General features: G+C 39.6%; 1 protein-coding gene across 2 annotated transcripts in view; it reads right to left on the reverse strand.

Moving 5' to 3' along the window:
• Positions 1-4,047: 4,047 nt before the first annotated feature.
• ube3a (ubiquitin protein ligase E3A) overlaps positions 4,048-16,065 on the reverse strand; it is a 48,312-nt gene continuing 36,294 nt past the window's right edge. Inside the window, exons 5-11 of one of the 2 annotated variants that reach the window (XM_063054498.1) lie at positions 14,390-14,534; positions 13,236-13,441; positions 12,882-13,046; positions 11,333-11,488; positions 11,160-11,233; positions 9,738-9,881; positions 4,048-6,040 (exon numbers count right to left, since the gene is read on the reverse strand). In XM_063054498.1, coding sequence (XP_062910568.1) covers positions 5,920-6,040; positions 9,738-9,881; positions 11,160-11,233; positions 11,333-11,488; positions 12,882-13,046; positions 13,236-13,441; positions 14,390-14,534 — 1,011 coding nt within the window. In that variant the 3' untranslated portion in view covers positions 4,048-5,919. The remainder of the gene's footprint in view (positions 6,041-9,737; positions 9,882-11,159; positions 11,234-11,332; positions 11,489-12,881; positions 13,047-13,235; positions 13,442-14,389; positions 14,535-16,065) is intronic. The other variant, XM_063054497.1, reaches the window with a different exon arrangement.

Raw genomic sequence — 16,065 nt, forward strand, 5'->3', positions numbered from 1 at the left:
CAAGGTCACCTGATTTGACCCCATAGACTTGATCTTCAGTAATAAGTGAATCTCTGTTTGTTGATTATTTCCGATTGAACATAGAACATAGAATAGTACAGCACAGTACAGGCCCTTCAGCCTACAATGTTGTGCCGAACCTCAAACCCTGCCTCCCATATAAGCCCCCACCTTAGATTCCTCCATATACCTGTCTAGTAGTCTCTTAAACTTCACGAGTGTATCTGCCTCCACCACTGACTCAGGCACTGCATTCCAGTCTGGCCATTCTCCTCTGACCTCTCTCATTAACAAGGCATTTTCACAAACAGAACTGCTGGTCACAGAATGCTTTTGTTTCCTCGCCCATTTTCTGTAAGCTCTCGAGACTTGTGTGTGAAAAATCAGCAATTTCTGGGATATTCAAACCACCTTGTCTGGAACCAACAATCATTCCACAGTCCATAAGACATTGGAGCAGAATTAGGCCATTCAGTCTAGAGGCCACTCTACCATTTCATCAAGGCTGACACACATCAAAGTTGCTGGTGAACGCAGCAGGCCAGGCAGCATCTCTAGGAAGAGGTACAGTCGACGTTTCGGGCCGAGACCCTTCGTCAGGACTAACTGAAAGAAGAGCTAGTAAAAGATTTGAAAGTGGGAGGGGGAGGGGGAGATCCAAAATGATAGGAGAAGACAGGAGGGGGAGGGATGGAGCCAAGAGCTGGACAGGTGATTGGCAAAAGGGATATGAGAGAATCATGGGACAGGAGGCCTAGGGAGAAAGAAAAGGGGGGGGAGACCAGAGGATGGGCAAGGGGTTTAGTTAGAGGGACAGAGGGCAAAAAAGGAGAGGAGAGAAGGAGAGAGAGTGAAGGAGCGAGAGAGGAGAGGTGGGGGGGGGGATGAAGAGAGAGAGAGAGAGATAGATAGATAGATAGATAGATAGATAGATAGATAGATAGATAGATAGATAGATAGATAGATAGATAGATAGATAGATAGATAGATAGATAGATAGATAGATAGATAGATAGATAGATATGAATGTGTGTATATAAATAAATAACGGATGGGGTACGAGGGGGAGGTGGGGCATTAGCGGAAGTTTGCGAAGTCAATGTTCATGCCATCAGGTTGGAGACTACCCAGACGGAATATAAGGTGTTGTTCCTCCAACCTGAGTGTGGCTTCATCTTTACATTAGAGGAGGCCGTGGATAGACATATCAGAATGGGAATGGGACGTGGAATTAAAATGTGTGGCCACTGGGAGATCCTGCTTTCTCTGGCGGACAGAGCGTAGGTGTTCAGCGAAACGATCTCCCAGTCTGCATCGGGTCTCACCAACATCGGGAGCACCGGACGCAGTATATCACTCCAGCCGACTCACAGGTCAACTGTCGACTCACCTGGAAGGACTGTCTGGGGCCCTGAGTGGTTGTGAGGGACGAAGTGTAAGGGCATGTATAGCACGTTCCGCTTACAGGGATAAGTGCCAGAAGGGAGATCGGTGGGAAGGGATGGGGGGGACGAATGGACAAGGGAATCGCGTAGGGAGCGATCCTTGCGGAAAGCAGAGGAGGGGGAGGGAATGATGTGCTTAGTGGTGGGATCCCGCTGGAGGTGGCAGAAGTTACGGAGAATTATACGTTGAACCCGGAGGCTGGTGGGGTGGTAGTTGAGGACCAGGGGAACCCTATTCCTAGTGGGGTGGCGGGAGGATGGAGTGAGAGATGTGCGTGAAATGGGGGAGATGCGGAGTTTGAGAGCAGAGTTGATGGTGGAGGAAGGGAAGCCCCTTTCTTTAAAAAAAAAGGACATCTCCTTCATCCTGGAATGAAAAGCCTCATCCTGAGAGCAGATGCGGTGGAGATGGAGGAATTGCGAGGAGATAGCATTTTTGCAAGGGTGAGAAAAGGAATAGTCCAGATAGCTGTGGGAGAGAGAGAGACAGAAAGATCTAGAAAGGGGAGGGAGGTGTCGGAAATGGACCAGGTAAATTTGAGAGCAGGGTGAAAGATCTCCCAGTGGCCACACATTTTAATTCCACGTCCCATTCCCATATGCCTATCCACGGCCTCCTCTACTGTAAAGATGAAGCCACACTCAGGTTGGAGGAACATCTTATATACGGCCTGGGTAGCCTCCAACCTGATGGCATGAACATTGACTTCTCAAACTTAGGCAAATGCCCCACCTCTGCCTCGTACCCCATCCGTTATTTATATAGTTTCTTTTTCTCTCTCCGTTTTCTCCCTCTGTCCCTTTCACTACACCCCTTGCCCATCCTCTGGTTCTCTTCTCCCCCGCCCCCCACTTTTCTTTCTCCCTAAGCCTCCTGTTCCATGATCCTCTCATATCCCTTTTGCCAATCAACCATCCAGCTCTTGGCTCCATCCCTCCCCCTGTCACTTTCAATTCTCTTACTAGCTCTTCTTTCAGTTAGTCCTGACGAAGGGTCTTGGCCTTAAACGTCGACTGTACCTCTTCCTAGAGATGCTGCCTGGCCTGCTGCGTTCACCAGCAACTTTTATGTGTGTTGCTTTTAATTCCAGCATCTGCAGATTACATGTTTGCGTTTTTGCATTTTTAACATCCTTGCAAATCTCCTCTGAACACTTTCTATGATTTCCATGTCCTTCCTGTAGTGAGGTGACCAGAATTGAGCACAGTACTCCAAGTGGGGTCTGACCAAGGTCCTGCAACATTACCTCTTGGCTCTTGAACTCAATCCCATGGTTGATGAAGACCAATGCACCATATGCCTTCTTAACCACAGAGTCAACCCGCGTAGCAGCTTTAAGTGTCCTATGGACTTGTATCCCAAGATCCCTCTAATCCTCCGCACTGCCTAGAGTCTTACTATTAATACTATATTCTGCCATCATATTTGACCTACCAGAATGAACCATCTCACACTTATCTGGGTTGAACTCCATCTGCCACTTCTCAGCCCAGTTTTGCAATGTTCCATTGTAACCTCTGCCAGTCCTCCACACTATCCACAACACCCCCAACCTTTATGTCATCAGCAAATTTACTAACCCATCCCTCCACTTCCTCATCCACGTCATTTATGCAGAATATGACCCGTCTGCAACCACTCTCTGCCTTCTGTGGGCAAGCCAGCTCTGGATCCACAAACCAATGTCCCCTTGGATCCCATGCCTCCTTACTTTCTCAATTAGCTTTGGATGGGGTACCCTGTCAAATGCCTTGCTGAAATCCATATAGACTACATCTACGTCTCTACCTTCATCAATGTGTTTAGACACATCCTCAAAAAAATTCACTCAGGCTTGTAAGGCATGACTTGCCTTTGACAAAGCCATGCTGACTATTCCTAATCATATTATGCCTCTCCAAATGTTCATAAAATCTGCCTCTCAGGGTCTTCACTATCAGCTTACCAACCACTGAAGTAAAAATTGTTTCAATGTACATGCAACTAATAAAGCTAATCTTTAATTGATGAAGATTTGAAAGAATGCTACTATGACCAAAGGTTTCAGTCATTTGGGCACATTTTTTACCCCATTCTGACATTTGGTCTGAACCTCTTGGCTACGTCTACATGCTTTAAAGCACTGAGTTGCTGCCACATGAATGGCTGATTGCATATTTGCAATAACAAGCAGATGGACAGAAGTACCTAAAAAAGTTACTACCGAGTAGAACTCGCCAGTTCCAAGAGCCACTTCTGCTGGCTGAGGTACTCAAAACAATTACGACTGTTAATGGCTGATGAGGATTGCGCAAGATGGCCACCTTCATTTGTGTAGAGCCCAGAATGATTTTAACTTAATATGAATGATATAGATGTTGAATTTCAGAGAATCATTCTCATTGCTGCACACATCTTTTCAGGGCATTTTTCGGAATGCTCCCGACTCAAATAATGGCACAAAAATTTATGTTAATTCTAACTTAAATTAAATACAAGTTACAGAAATGAATCTTTAAGTCAGTCAGACTAAATGAACTTTCACTTAACTGAATTAAACTACAGCATAAATAATTTGGAAGGAAAATTAACATTCACTTACATGAATTTTTATATTTAAATACCCAGCTGAATTACATAATGTCTGAAACAATAAAAACGGTAGTTTCCATTGATCTTGTAACCTTTCCTTCCTTTCAAACCAGATTTTTAAAATTATCTTGATTTAACATTTTTATAAGCTCTCAACAAAAACTTCAAACATACTTTTCTTTAATATATGAATTGTATTGGCATACCAGCTCAGGGACCAAAAGCCAAATAGACTAGATGTTTTAGCAGCTAAAAATACCAGAAGCTTCGAACAGAATGTTTGTACAAACTGTAAGATTGCATTATTTGTTCAAGTTTCCATAAAAAATATTCTAAAGGATTGTTAACCTTCAATTCTGGGAAATTTCTCAATGCCCACTGCTACATAATATTACATTATAATATTTGGTAAAGACAATTTAACAGTATTGTTAAACAGATTGAAGCTATTTGTCCAAATGGCAGAAAACCGGTAAAGTTGTGGGAAATGCGTACATAAGCAGTATTCATGCCTTTCAGGAAAGGCTAGTTATTACTTTAAAATCCAAACTCTACAAGAGTTGCATAAATTAAAGTTACAAGGTAGTGATGCTTAAAAAAAGAGATTAAGTCAAGCTATATGTAGACTCATGTTTTATCTAGTCAATCTCACAATAAAACATTCTGAGCACCATTCAGTTTGAGTACCTATCATGCCAGTAAACAAAGAAATTGTTGTATTCCATTTTATTTAGTATCATTCATGTTAACATCTTTTTGTCCATTTGTCAATGAGTAAAAAGTGTTTGAATAGTGCTGATACCTTCTTATCACCACCTATATTCTGCATATCACATTACTTCATATGCAATTAGCCTTTTCTCCATTAGAAACGATGAAAGGCCTATAGGATTAAGCACAATGTTGTTCTTGCTGAATATATTGCTTAGGTACAGCAGATAAAATGAAGGAACAGTAAGATTTTTATTTAAAATAAAGAGAAAGCACAGTATATTTTGAATGTGTTGGAAAAACAAAAGAGGAAACTTTGGCTCCAATTCTTGCAAGGGCACTTTTGCACACTTATCTATTTCTATCCACCCCCCACCCCCAATAAACTCAATACTGTTATGCCATTGTAGGGGAGTTTCAAAAACGTCAAGCAATGGAATTAAAAAGTCAGTAAATCCAGTGGACCAGCATTCCAACATTCAGCAAGAGTTGAAAAGTTAAACAGAAATTTACTTCCAGGCTTGCAAGAATGAGCAGTGAAGATTTATTTTTTTCTTTTCTAAAATCTTCCAAGAATTTTTATGCTGTAATTAAAGCAGGGTCTGAAGAATGCAGTTAACATTCCAGGTTTTTTTTCCATCTGTATTAGATGTAAAGCTAAGTAAAAATTTTCTCTGGGACTAGAACAGCAGCACTTGCACCAAACCACTCCAAATCTTAAGGATCAAAGCAACAGTGGGGGTAGGGGAAGAGAATGCTCCTAGAACTGAATGCCTCAGAAGTAAAAATACAGTTAAAAAATTAAATTGATAATAATCCAAGGAACGTTATTTGAGATAATTTGCTTGTCTGTTTAAATTCATAACAGCTAATTCAGTAATGGAACAAACATGATTAATTTCCCCCATTCCTCCCCACAGGAATTTTAAAATAAATATTCAGAAAAAGTTTACTATACATACAAGCAAATGATATGGAAAGTCACACTAACAAAAAGTTTGTAGAAGTAGCTGAAATCTGCTGTTCCATCCCAGTGTCCCGAGTGAAATGTGTTGTTCAAGCCCTGCATCCCCAGGAGGGGAAGCAGTCACTGGTGACTATTGTTACTATTTCACGGCCTTTTTTAAAAAAAAACACAGGAACACTGACACCCATAATTTTACTTTTTATCACACGCTTTACATTCATCTTTTACAGCATGCCAAACCCTTTGGCATAGGTAATGGCCTTTAGTAGTCTCTCACTGAGCTTTTCCTTGCTGCAATATTCAGGAAGTAGGAGGACATTAAAACACGTGTGAGATGTCGGTAATCTGGAAAAAAAAAGTGATCGTTCAGTATAAAGAAAAACTAATTTTCACAATATTCTTGTATTTGAGCTTTTTATTGTTTTGCAGTTAATTTGAGGAATAAAACAAATTTGAGGTAGTTATCAGCAAATTCAATCTACTAGCTGATTCCGCCGTATACTCAGCACCAATATGTTGAAGTGTTAATATGCAGAGATACTAACTCCGTTTCATGCTTCCAACCTGTGGTAGACAATTGTGACCACAAGTCACCAATTTGCACAACCTTAAATGACATCTTTCAGTATAGCATGACACTGAACTTGTGTTTTTAAATTGTGTTTTTGTTAAACTTGTGTATGTAATGCCCTGGTTAAATTTTTTACTGTTATGGGCTAGGTATTTCATTTTAGCAGTTTTATAAAAGCAGTCTGCTCTGCTTTCAGCATGTTTGGGTTTGAGTTAAAGATAAGGGGTTGTAATGTTTATGCTTAGGTATGTAATGTCATCCAATCAGGATGGTGGAAAAGGGGTTTCATGTATCACTTATGTTTTAACATAGAAACATAGAAAATAGGTGCAGGAGTAGGCCATTCGGCCCTTCGAGCCTGCACCGCCATTTATTATGATCATGGCTGATCATCTAACTCAGAACCCCGCCCCAGCCTTCCCTCCATACCCCCTGACCCCCGTAGCCACAAGGGCCATATCTAACTCCCTCTTAAATATAGCCAATGAACTGGCCTCAACTGTTTCCTGTGGCAGAGAATTCCACAGATTCACCACTCTCTGTGTGAAGAAGTTTTTCTTAATCTCGGTCCTAAAAGGCTTCCCCTCTATCCTCAAACTGTGGCCCCTCGTTCTGGACTTCCCCAACATCGGGAACAATCTTCCTGCATCTAGCCTGTCCAATCCCTTTAGGATCTTATATGTTTCAATCAGATCCCCCCTCAATCTTCTAAATTCCAACGAGTACAAACCCAGTTCATCCAGTCTTTCTTCATATGAAAGTCCTGCCATCCCAGGAATCAATCTGGTGAACCTTCTTTGTACTCCCTCTATGGCAAAGATGTCTTTCCTCAGATTAGGGGACCAAAACTGCACACAATACTCCAGGTGTGGTCTCACCAAGGCCTTGTACAACTGCAGTAGTACCTCCCTGCTCCTGTACTTGAATCCTCTCGCTATTAATGCCAGCATACCATTCGCCTTTTTCACCGCCTGCTGTACCTGCATGCCCACTTTCAATGACTGGTGTATAATGACACCCAGGTCTCGGTGCACCTCCCCTTTTCCTAATCGGCCACCATTCAGATAATAATCTGTTTTCCTATTTTTGCCACCAAAGTGGATAACTTCACATTTATCCACATTAAATTGCATCTGCCATGAATTTGCCCACTCACCCAACCTATCCAAGTCACGCTGCATCCTCTTAGCATCCTCCTCACTGCTAACACTGCCACCCAGCTTCGTGTCATCTGCAAACTTGGAGATGCTGCATTTAATTCCCTCATCCAAGTCATTAATATATATTGTAAACAACTGGGGTCCCAGCACTGAGCCTTGTGGTACCCCACTAGTCACCGCCTGCCATTCTGAAAAGGTCCCGTTTATTCCCACTCTTTGCTTCTTGTCTGCTAACCAATTCTCCACCCACACCAATACCTTACCCCCAATACCGTGTGCTTTAAGTTTGCACACTAATCTCCTGTGTGGGACCTTGTCAAAAGCCTTTTGAAAATCCAAATATACCACATCCACTGGTTCTCCCCTATCCACTCTACTAGTTACATCCTCAAAAAATTCTATGAGATTCGTCAGACATGATTTTCCTTTCACAAATCCATGCTGACTTTGTCCGATCATTTCACCGCTTTCCAAATGTGCTGTTATCACATCCTTGATAACTGACTCCAGCAGTTTCCCCACCACCGACGTTAGGCTAACCGGTCTATAATTTCCCGGTTTCTCTCTCCCTCCTTTTTTAAAAAGTGGTTACATTAGCCACCCTCCAATCCTCAGGAACTAGTCCAGAATCTAACGAGTTTTGAAAAATTATCACTAATGCATCCACTATTTCTTGGGCTACTTCCTTAAGCACTCTAGGATGCAGACCATCTGGCCCTGGGGATTTATCTGCCTTCAATCCCTTCAATTTACCTAACACCACTTCCCTACTAACATGTATTTCGCTCAGTTCCTCCATCTCACTGGACCCTCTGTCCCCTACTATTTCTGGAAGATTATTTATGTCCTCCTAAGTGAAGACAGAACCAAAGTAATTATTCAATTGGTCTGCCATGTCCTTGCTCCCCATAATCAATTCACCTGTTTCTGTCTGCAAGGGACCTACATTTGTCTTTACCAGTCTTTTCCTTTTTACATATCTATAAAAGCTTTTAGAGTCCATTTTTATGTTCCCTGCCAGTTTTCTTTCATAATCTTTTTTCCCCTTCCTAATTAAGCCCTTTGTCCTCCTCTGCTGAACTCTGAATTTCTCCCAGTCCTCAGGTGAGCCACTTTCTCTGGCTAATTTGTATGCTTCTTCTTTGGAATTGATACTATCCCTAATTTCTCTTGTCAGCCACCGGTGCACTACCTTCCTTGATTTATTCTTTTGCCAAACTGGGATGAACAATTGTTGTAGTTCATCCATGCAACCTTTAAATGCTTGCCATTGCATATCCACCGTCAATCCTTTAAGTGTCATTTGCCAGTCTATCTTAGCTAATTCACGTCTCATACCTTCAAAGTTACCCCTCTTTAAGTTCAGAACCTTTGTTTCTTTTTTCCTTGTGAATGTCGTGTATCTGATGCAATGTGTCCCTGATAGAGGGGCAAGTAGACCATTCATTACACTTGCGCATACATGAACTTGTGTAACTGTCAATAAACCACTGACTTTACGATCAACACGTAATGAAAATTAAGTACAAACCTGCTGTGGAAGCCAAAATTTACTAGTGAAAGGACATCTATATTTAACATATACTTGTAAATTGTGAATTGGAGCATTCTGCAAACACGTGTTCATTCTCACCCCAAATACAGATCACACAGCAGTTAGAAAATTAAGTTCATTGTTGGGTGTTCAAACACAGATGATGAACCAAAGTACATGGAGATGATCTCTGCCACAGCAGTGGACAGAGCTGGAGATGCCCAAATAGGCCAGTACTAAGACAAGCAAACATTGACTGGATAGATTAAGATGCAGGTCTATGAGACACGGAGTTCTCAACCAATCAAGGCTGCATAAAACTGACTGAGAGACTGAAGGAAAAAGTGAAATTCTTAAGAATCTGCAGAAAACTAGATCTTAGTCACTAGAGATTTGTCAGGTCATTGAAGTTTCAGCAGGAAACAGAACCAAAGCAATGGCTTTTAAACAAGTTTCAATAAGAAGGATAGGAATAATGGTGTTTTGATAGCTTCACAGTTGAGATGAGCAGAACAGATTTCAAAATTTTACAATTCAAGCATCAAAACTTTTTACCACCATTTACTCAAGCTTTGTCTCCATTTTAGGTAGCAAGTATGCAGAGTGATTTGAAGGCAGTGCTGTAGAAATGTCTTGTTACAATAACTGATGAATGAAAAATTTTGATACATTAACTGTCAAAATACCAGAGTGATTCATAGCTGTCTCATGCTAGAATATTTGTTTTTAAATGCATACCTACATTACACTTAACTAACGTTAAAAGAGCCTTATTACCTCTCAGAATCTGGTCCGTTCTTAGCTATGATCATCTTAAGTTTTCCAAGGCCACCAACTGGTGCTCGATCTGTGCCTGTTGTAAACTGCAGGAAGAGCCGTTTTTGCTCATCTGAAAATGCATGGACTATTTCCCAGAATTCCCTGCAAAGGAATCAAAATATTCCCTGATTAGTACTGAATTTAATATACTACTTGGAAACAAACAATGCTTTATTTCATTTCTTTAATGCCTTTTAAGTAATGGATCTTGACATTTACCATCGTATTAACAAATATCCAAACACATTAATGGAACTATTTGGCACCAACCCTTTCCCCGCATATAACATGTGTTAATGACATTCAAGTGAAAAACTGCTATTTAAGACACAGTAAATAAAAGTCTTATCAATTACACCATTTTATGAGACCAACTCCAACTTGAAAAAAAAATACTCCATCTGGAAACTATAATAAGGAAGTTGGAGAGGGCAATGTAATAGCTCAGACCTAAAATCAATGAGAAATGAATAGCACAGATTGCTATTCACATATCAAATATACACTTTGGAGAGCAACTCCATCTGTTTCACTTTCCCACACTTGACTCACATCCTTGCAATTTTCCCCTCACCCCAACCTCCTTCCAGTATTAATTAATTTGCTTTTAAAGTAAAAAAAAAATTGCAGATTCTTCACCCACTACCGAGTTAATTATAAATTCCAATACGTTAAGGGCTTCCCTTCTATTGTTTCTGTTTATTATGACAAGCATCTAATATGTTATTCCTGTCAAGTGCACCACTGTAAACAAACCTTATTAAAATTTCTCCATGGACAGTTCCTTAACATTTTGATAATTCTGTGGAAAAACCTGTTTTGTGTACAACAGTTCAGGTTAATTTTTTTTATGCCCAACTTCTAAATACAAAAATTGTTATAATCATTTTCTCAGCCTCATGAAGCTCCAGATCAAGATCACGAACCAAGTAACGTCAACGCAGGAAAGATCACTGGGAGAATAAAATGAGATGAACTACAATTTTCGTCTGATATAAAGGAAGTCAATGGAAAACGTGCTACTTGCTATAATACTATTTAGCACAAAAGTGATTACATCTGGGAAAAGTTAATGATTACAAACCCTGGATATTGCAGCAGGGCCCTTTGGATGAGACAAAATGCTCCTCCTTAACCAATTAAAAGACAAACAACAAGGTTGAATTGGGAGTGAATTTAAGTCAAGAGGTGTTGAAAGAGCTGCATTTCATAAATGACTCACTATATAGCAAGCATGTATACTGACATCAATGACAATATAAACTAGGTGAAAAAATTGGGAGAACTATTTTTGAAGGTATATGATAAAATAAACCACCTACAATATTGACACTGGACAATAAAAAAAACTTAGAAATGGAAGTAAACTTAAAATTATACCTTATAATACGGGACTCCTTGGAATATCCACCATCATACTCTGTAGTATCTTCAAGTGCTTGAAAATCTAGGTTCTAAATTTGAAAGATCTCTCTTTATCAACTTTAATAATATAAAAGTTCATGGTCTCTAATCAGAAAGTTTTAGTATATAGGTTTTAATTACTGATTTACCGGACTTCCACAGACTAGCAGCTCAATCTCCTCTGGTCGGAATAAATACTTGAGTGGTGACTCGTTGGTTACCATATGGAAACCCCTTCGAAAGGCTTTAAACTGCTTTTCTACCGACTTGTTGAGAATGTAATCTGTATAAAGCTCAACAAATTCCTGTTTGGTACAAAATAACACATTAGAGCTCAGTACAATATCAGCTGTGGGAAACACATATGTAGTAATCTATCAAAGTAGATAATACTAATTCTTGGTTCATTCTATAAATGTCTGCCACTGATTAGCTCTTCTAGCTCAAGTATCTCTGCATTCTCCCTCAATTTTTATACTACTCAAGTGCCTTCCCTCACCTTTTAATACACACTTACCAAATGCATTCCCAACTACTGGTACTGCCCTGGTTCTATATATATTTTTGTAATAAAGTTCCCAAACTGAGTGACAGATTTCCTGCAATGTAGACCACCAATCTAGATTGGCCCACTGGATTTTGAGTGGATCAAATGTATTAGGATCTGAAGAGACACACATCATTTCAACAAACGACACGTACTGAAAATGCTGAGAAGTTGTGCTATGCAAGTCTATGGCACAAAGCAAAAAAAACCTTTTACACTTTGATCTTTTGTGACATCATCCAAGTATGGAGATAAATAATTTTCTTCAAACATCCATTTCTTCTTCTCTAGTTCTTTGCTCCACCCCTTTACTACTCATCTTGCATAAGCTTTTTGTTTTCCATGTCCTCATTTCCTCTACTACCTCCATCGATGTAGATTTTCCATTCCCATGGGACAGCATGAGTTCAAGGATTCCCATCTTTAATTCTAATTTTAAAAAGTGCATTTAAGGACTAAACCAGGGGTTTCCAACCTTTTTTATGCCATAGACCCCTACCATTAACCGAGAGGTCTGTGGACCCCAGGTTGGGAAGCCCTGGCCTAAAGAAACAAAAAGATGGAGAGCATTGCTCATCAGAAAGGCCACTTCAGAGTTGCAGCAAAAGGAGTAAAAATCTTTTGAGAGAGGATACATTATTTTATGCTGGAGTGATACTTAACACAAGTGCTATGCTTAATCATATCAGAGAGCCCTTCTTCAAAGAAGTCTTGTGCCAGCAGACTTCAGCCTGTATTGCAGCACACATTTTATATATTTTTTAATTTATTCACATACAGAGCGGAGTAGGTCCTTCAGCCCTTTGAGCCACGCGACCCAACAACTCCCCCCATCCAATCCTAGCCTAGTAACAGTACAATTTAAAATGAGTGATTAACCTACCAACCGGTACATCTTTGGAATGTGGGAGGAAACTGGAGCACTTAGAGGAAATCCACGTAGTCACGGGGAGAATATACAAACACCTTACAATCAGCAGCAGGAATTGAACACAGGTCACTGGTACTGTAAAGCATTCTGCTAACCACAACGCTACTGTGCTGCCCCAACAGAAAATTATGTTGCCAGCTTTAGGTCAATGGAGAAATACCAATACCACACCAGTCTAGATTTTTAAAAATGTGAACTGGAATACATTATCTGCTCTTACCTTTCTGTTTTCATTTGTCACCGGAATCTGATTCCCATTCTCCTTTAAGTCACACATCAGAGGAGTTCCAAACAAGTCAGTTTGTGATATTTGGAAAGTGATCATCATGTCATCTTCAACATTGCCATCATAGTCAAGAAGTTCTCTTAAACTCTGATACAAGACCTGGGTGAGATGGTGGGGGAAGAGAATATGAATGTCAGAGTTTCAGAATTTCTCTTCCGATTAATGGATTCAAATACCATTTATCAGAAACTTGCTCATGCAACTCCAAGGACTCTTGGAAAACCTCTATGCTATCATGGAGATGTCAATTAAATTAGCTTAAAAAAACTGATAAAGCTTGTATATTACCGGGTGAGAGTCTTCCAAGTCACGCAGCGTTCCCTTTTTGCCCAGCAATTTTCTGTAAACGACCATAGGAAAATGCACATCCAATATACAGTTGTTGTAAATGGCTAGGCCAAGAACTATGCCAATTAGAGTAAACTGTCCCTCAGTCTCAAATGAAGAAGTGTTGAACCAGAACAATTTTGTAGATTCATCATACGTGAACATTCCTGTGGACAGGGGTGGGAACACAAAAAAGTACAATCTTTTAGATCCAAAACATTTATATGAACTTTGGAATGTTCATCCTCTCAGTTCCAATAGATAAGCAGACATGAAGAAATGTCCCTTGCTAGTCAGAAGTAGCCTAACTGGATAACTACTCATCTGTAAATGGTATCAGACCCAATTTGGTCAGATTGAAGATTTTAGATTGAATCAATAAGCACAAAAACAGGCTCTTCTGTGCATCAAGTCTAAATGGAACATCACCCACAGACACCTTACTTAATGCTATTGGACAATGGCATAAAAAAGGTTGGGAACCCCTGTGCTACAGAACCTAGAGGAAACCTACATGGTCACAGGGAGAACGTGCAAGCTCCAGAAAAGAAACTAAATTATTGAAGTGGCTCAGCAACAGAACACATCTTTCAGCCCTACAGAAGATCAAAAGGGGTTATTTTCCACTAAAATTTAACTTTACTCTTACAAGATTTGTAGTCTGTGCTCATAAAACTTGGTAAGGAAGATTTCAGAAGACTCTTAGTATCTACACCAAAGTGAAGTAACTGCACTTATGCATATTAAACAATCCTATTAAAAAATTACAAATCAAATATTGGAAACTCTTTACATGTGTTCATTTTAAACAGAATTATTGATATTCACCTTTGAAAACTACTGCAGTTAAGCCCCATTACTCACCTGTCATTCAAATTATGGGTACTTCTCGCAGCAGTCATTAAATAAAGGTATCAAGGATCATAAATTACTTCCCTTTGGTTAGTAGCCAATCCTTTTCCTCCTATTACTACTAACTGAAGGCTGATATACTGGCGAAATTAAACTTTCTAGTCTTTGTGGTATTGTGCTACAGCACTTTAAGCTAATGGAAATAGCAAGGTAAATCCCTGCAGCCATAGCTAACATGCCATAATTGGAGCAAAAATCCATACCAATGTCAGGGTTGAAGATTTCTTCCACAACAAGTTGAAAAAACTCTTTGGAAACGCCTCCTTCATCCACACCCTGTTCACCTTCAAATTCTACATAGAGTTGTTTCTTCAGGTCTGCAGGGTTTTCCATGGCAATCATCTCCAGCTATTATAAACAGTTTAAATATTGATGGATTATTTATTCAGATTGTACACAATACTCACTTCAAAAATAAGTACGATCTCTCCACATTTTTGGAAGTATCAATCTGAGCTTCCCTTAGCTATAGAATGTATTTTCATTTCTCATTTTCACCTATTCCATCAAAGAATCAGGCTTCATTTTTGTTGGTTAGGTGCAAGTTACAGCCTTGTTAGGCCAAATAGCCGCATCCATGCCCTGTTCACAATTAAAAGGTTTCCAAATTTAATGGCAATATTACAAAGTTAACTCTTTATTAGAATCAAACAGATGGTAGCACATTTGAAGTTAGTGCTGATGCAAGCCACCTTTATTGCTCAACTCTTGCACTTCCAGTGAAATGTGGTCACTCTATTCATTTTCATTTTGTCAAAATTCATCTTGGTTATAATGCCTGCTACTATTTTGATTGGTGTTTAAAAGGGGAAAATAAAAAATTCTGATGGGCTTTAAGAAATTGAGAAATCTAAGTCTGCTCATGATGAAATGAGATCAAAATAGGCAACATGCTTGCTTGAATATAGTAATATTTTCAGTTAGTTTCTAAATTTCAGGCACATACCAGAACGTTTTGAAATTTTTAACCAAATTCTACCGTTGATTGAAGACAATTATGTCAAGTATCACCAGAGTTAATTCACTGATTTTACTCTGCCAGTGCTCTTCATTATTCTAATACTACAATATCTGTTATAAATTTTATATTTGGTAATCAGTTCATATTTTAGCAGACAACTTGTTAACTTCCTATGGTGAAATTCACACTTCAGCATTCACTCATTCATTCAGGTGGCTTGCCGTTCGGCGTGGGCGATCGTGTCTGTCCATCCATCACGGTCCCTGACCCTCCGAATTGTCGTTGTTGCCTCCCGTTTCTAACCATGATGTTATTCCATCTGTCATTTTCATTCTCTGTCTGCCTCTGCTTCTTTTTCCTTCCAGCTGTAACTAAATGTTCTAGTGTCTCTCTTCGCATGATGTGTCCAAGGAATTTTGATTGCTGTTTTCTGATTTTTTTTTTGAGTAATATATATTTTGTTTTCTTTCTCTGTAGAACTTCTTCGTTGGTTATCCTATCCCTATATGATATGCATAGCATTTGTGATGGTCCATGATTCGCAGCTATACATCAATATAGGAAGAATGTAGCAGCTGAGAGCTCTAAGGCATTAGGAAGTGTAAAAAAAAATCACGACCCATTTTTAAGAACAATTCCTTCCTGTAATGCAGACAACGCTGGTTGGTTAGGATGGTTGCCTTGTTACAATGACAAACAAGGAGTAGGAGGTTCCCTTTCCTGAAGTATAATAATGATTGAACTGAAATTCTGAGGCAGTTAGCTTCATCATAAATTCTATACCGTCACTGTTTAAGTCAGTTTCATTTACAAGAATGGAATTTGAATCTATGACTTTTGACTTCCACTTCAGGAGTCTTGAAGTCATAAGTCAACTGCATTCAATAAGAAAATGTAATATGAAACCCTGCCAGTTCA

The sequence above is a fragment of the Mobula hypostoma genome, chromosome 7 (genome assembly GCF_963921235.1).
Source record: "Mobula hypostoma chromosome 7, sMobHyp1.1, whole genome shotgun sequence".
In the NCBI taxonomy this organism is placed as follows: domain Eukaryota; kingdom Metazoa; phylum Chordata; class Chondrichthyes; order Myliobatiformes; family Myliobatidae; genus Mobula; species Mobula hypostoma.